General features: G+C 43.5%; 1 protein-coding gene across 1 annotated transcript in view; it reads right to left on the reverse strand.

Moving 5' to 3' along the window:
- Positions 1–1,189: 1,189 nt before the first annotated feature.
- The window catches only part of LOC102588535 (ACT domain-containing protein ACR2), a 7,842-nt gene continuing 4,834 nt past the window's right edge, over positions 1,190–4,197 (reverse strand). Inside the window, exons 8-12 of the mRNA XM_006362564.1 lie at positions 3,644–3,832; positions 3,244–3,447; positions 2,489–2,588; positions 1,547–1,689; positions 1,190–1,354 (exon numbers count right to left, since the gene is read on the reverse strand). Of these exons, the coding sequence (XP_006362626.1) occupies positions 1,190–1,354; positions 1,547–1,689; positions 2,489–2,588; positions 3,244–3,447; positions 3,644–3,832 (801 nt within the window). The remainder of the gene's footprint in view (positions 1,355–1,546; positions 1,690–2,488; positions 2,589–3,243; positions 3,448–3,643; positions 3,833–4,197) is intronic.

The following is a 4,197-nucleotide window of genomic DNA, read 5'->3' on the forward strand; positions in this document are numbered from 1 at the left end:
ATGGCCCAATAAATCTTGGACTAAGCTTTCCCTTTTTGCCAAATCGCATAACACCCTTCATAGGTGAGACTTTTAAGAATACCCAGTCATCGACTCTAAACTCTAAGTCCCTTCGTCGCACATCTGAGTATGACTTCTATCAGCTTTGAGCTGTTAGCAACCTCTCCTGTATGAGCTTGACCTGCTCCACTGTCTGTTGTACTAAGTCGGGTCCAATCAACCCTAACTCACCTACCTCGAACCATCCAATGGGGGATCTACAATCTCGCCCACACAAAGCCTCATAAGATGCCATCCCGATGCTGGAATGATAACTATTATTGTATGCGAACTCAATAATAGGCAAGTGTTCATCCCAACTTCCCTTGAAGTCTAGCACGCACGCCCGTAACATATCCTCGAGCATCAAAATTGTGCACTCAACCTGACCATCTGTCTGAGGGTGAAAGGTTGTACTAAGATTAACTTGTGTTCCCAGTCCTTTCTGAAAGGACTTCCAAAAGTTGGCGGTGAATTGTGCTCCTCTATCAGAGATAATAGATACTAGGACACCATGTAGCCTAATAATCTCCCTAATATAGTGCCCTGCATAGTCTTCGGCCGTAATAGTAGCCCTGACTGGTAAGAAATGGGCCGATTTGGTTAGTCTATCAACAATTACCGAAATAGAGTCAAATTTGCGACGCGATCGAGGTAACCCTGTAATAAAATCCATATTAATTGCTTCCCACTTCCACAAAGGAATGACTATCTCCTGAACTAGCCCAGCGGGCTTTTGGTGCTCAACATTCACCTGTTGGCAGTTAGGACACTATGCCACAAACTCAACAATGTCCTTCTTCATCCCGTGCCACCAATAGATCTCCTTAATATCATGGTACATCTTCGTCGAACCAGGGTGAATAGAATAACGGGAATTATGTGCCTCTTCCATAATTCGATGCGGAAGCCCTGCAACACTCGAAACACACAATCGACCAATATATCTAAGGATTCTATCTCCTGCTATATCAAATGCTAAAGTATGTTGATTCTGAGCCTTGGCTCTGAGCTGCTCTAAGCTAGGATCCTCTTGTTGCCATGATTTTACTTCTACAACTAGAGATGATACGGTTGTGTCCTGAATTGTTACCCCACTATCTTCTGACTCTAACAATCTGACTCCCAAGCTAGCTAACTGATGAAGCTCTCATGCTAGCTCATGCTTCTCAACACCTAAATATGATAAACTACCCATAGATCTTCGACTGAGGGCATCAGCTACCACATTCGTCTTTCCTGGACGATATAAAATGTCCATGTCGTAGTCTTTCAGTAACTCAAGCCATGGACGTTGTCGTAGATTTAACTCCTTCTGTCAAAAGATATATTGAAGGCTTTTAATGATCTGTGAAGATGTCAACATGAACGCCATACAAATAGTGTCTCCGGATCTTTAATGCATGCACAATTGTAGCCAACTCTAAATCGTGGGTCGGATAGTTCTTCTCATGTTTTCTCAACTGCCTTGAAGCATATGTGATAACCTAACCATGTTATATTAGACACATCCCAACCCAACACCAGAAGCATCACAATACACCGCATAGCCTTCTGAACCCTCTGGCAATGCAGGAACTGGTGCTGATGTCAACATGTCCTTTAGCTCCTGGAAACTATGCTCGCAAGCCTCAATCCACTGGAACTTAGCTGTTTTTTTAGTCAGCTTCGTTAATAGGGCTGAAATTGAAGAAAACCCCTCTACAAACCTTATGCAGTACTCCAGCTAAACCTAAGAAATTATGAACCTCAGGCGGAGTCATGGGTCTGGGCCAAGCGTTTACGGCCTCAATCTTTTGTGTATCAACCGTATTGCCTGCATCTGATACAATATGGCCTAAGAAAGCTACAGAGTCTAACCAGAACTCACACTTAGAAAACTTTGCATAAAGTTCTCGGTCTCAAATAACCTGAAGGACTGCTCGCAGATGATTTGTATGCTCAACTTTTGAACGTGAATACACCAAAATATCATCAATAAATACAATCACAAACAAGTTTAGATACGGCCTGAATATACTATTCATCAGGTCCATGAACACTGTTGGGACATTAGTTAATCCAAAAGACATTACCAAGAACTCAAAGTGTCCATATCTGGTTCTAAAAAGTTGTCTTTGGAACGTCTTTCTCCCGAACTCGTATCTAGTGGTACCCTGATCTTAAATCAACCTTAGAGAAACACTTAGCACCTTGTAACTGATCAAACAAGTCATCTATCCTCGGAAGGGGATACTTATTCTTTATAGTTGCCTTATTCAGCTGTCGGTAATCGATACACATTCTTAGTGAGTCATCTTTCTTCCTTACGAACAACACTGGCGCACCCCCATGGTGAAGCACTAGGCCTAATAAAGCCTTTATCCAGCAAGTCTTTCAGCTGATCCTTCAACTCCTTTAGCTCAAGCAAGAGCCATTCTATAAGGAGGGATATATATGGGTTGTGTACTTGGTAGCATATCGATAGCAATATCAATTTCCCATTCTGGAGGGATACCAGGGAGCTCGTCTGGAAATAGATCTAGAAACTCATTAATTACCGGAATAGACTGAAGAGTTGGTGGTTCTACATCTATATCAGGAACTTGAACAAGATGATAAATACAACCCTTAGTAATCATCCTCCTCGCCTTAAGATAGGAAATAAACCTACCTTTTGGCGTCGCTTTATCGCCTTTCCATTCCCGAACTGCCTCTCTTGGAAAGTGGAATCTAACAATCTTTGTTTGGCACTCAACATTAGCATAGCAAGACGCTAACCAATCCATACCCATAATGACATCGAAATCGACAATCTCTAACTCTACGAGATCTATAGAGGTCTGACAGTCGATAATTTCTACCGTGCAACCTCGATAGACTCTCCTGGAAATAATAGACTCACCAACTTGTGTAGATACAATAAAGGGTCGATCTAATGACTCTGCTACTGTACATAACTTCCCCTCAATAAATGGAGTAACATAACACATAGTAGATCCAGGATCTATAAAAGCATAGACACAATAGGAGCAAACAATCAATGTACCTATCACAACATCTGGTGATGACTCTGAGTCCTGTCGGCCGGTTAATGAATATGTACGGTTTTGTCCACTACCAGAACTAGATAATCCCTCTCTTCCTCCGCCTTTACCTCTACGTGCTGAAGTCTAGGTTCCACGCCCTGTAGACTGTGCTGATGAGGAGGAACCTACTGCTGACCTGGTCAACTGACCTATACCACCCTAACCTATGGTAGGCAGTTTCTCCACCCATGCCCCTCCTTTCCACAAGAATAACAACCTGTGGAACCCTGTCTGCACCTCCCGAAATACATTCTACCACAAGTAGCGCAACACGGTGGGGCTGTCCTAGCCTGGCCTGAAGCCCTCTACTGCTGTGAGCCTGATGCTCGTGAACCCTCACCTGGGCCTGACTGTTCCTGACGATCAAATCTACTACCCCTGGAACTGCTGTGGTGGAGGTTTAGGTAGCCTAATATAATATCGGGGTCTGGGACCACCCTGAAAATCTCCCTGCGAACCAGTGGGCCTAGCTCTCTTCTGTCTCTCTCTCTCGACCCTCTCACTCATATACAGTAGATGTCGGCGATCATCTATGCCTTGTGCAAAGGCCTGAACTGGAACTGCTGTGGTGGAGGTTTAGGTAGCCTAATATAATATCGGGGTCTGGGACCACCCTGAAAATCTCCCTGCGAACCAGTGGGCCTAGCTCTCTTCTGTCTCTCTCTCTCGACCCTCTCACTCATATACAGTAGATGTCGGCGATCATCTATGCCTTGTGCAAAGGCCTGAAATCGTCAAAAAACAACCTTCATCATGCAAGAACTCCATAGGAACCATCTCTTAAGCTTTCTTTCTGGTTTGGAAGTGAAAAGAAATGTTTTCATGGCTTAAAACGTTGAGTAAGCCGACATACCACATTTTTTACCCGACCCGGATTCTGCCTCGGCAGTCCATAGTAAAACCCTCATAACTTTTTACTTCGATGTTGGTTAGATACGGGGTTTTGTGCGTTGCAAACTAGACTCGTAGGCCTTCAATTTAATGGGTGACATGCCTTCTAACTCTTTATATATTGGGAGAAAACATCCAAGACATTTGACCCAAATTTTAGAGAAATCTTTAAAAAGGAACTTACGATAACTTTCGCCAA

Source organism: Solanum tuberosum, unplaced genomic scaffold (assembly GCF_000226075.1).
Source record: "Solanum tuberosum cultivar DM 1-3 516 R44 unplaced genomic scaffold, SolTub_3.0 scf00395, whole genome shotgun sequence".
NCBI classification, from domain to species: Eukaryota; Viridiplantae; Streptophyta; class Magnoliopsida; order Solanales; family Solanaceae; genus Solanum; species Solanum tuberosum.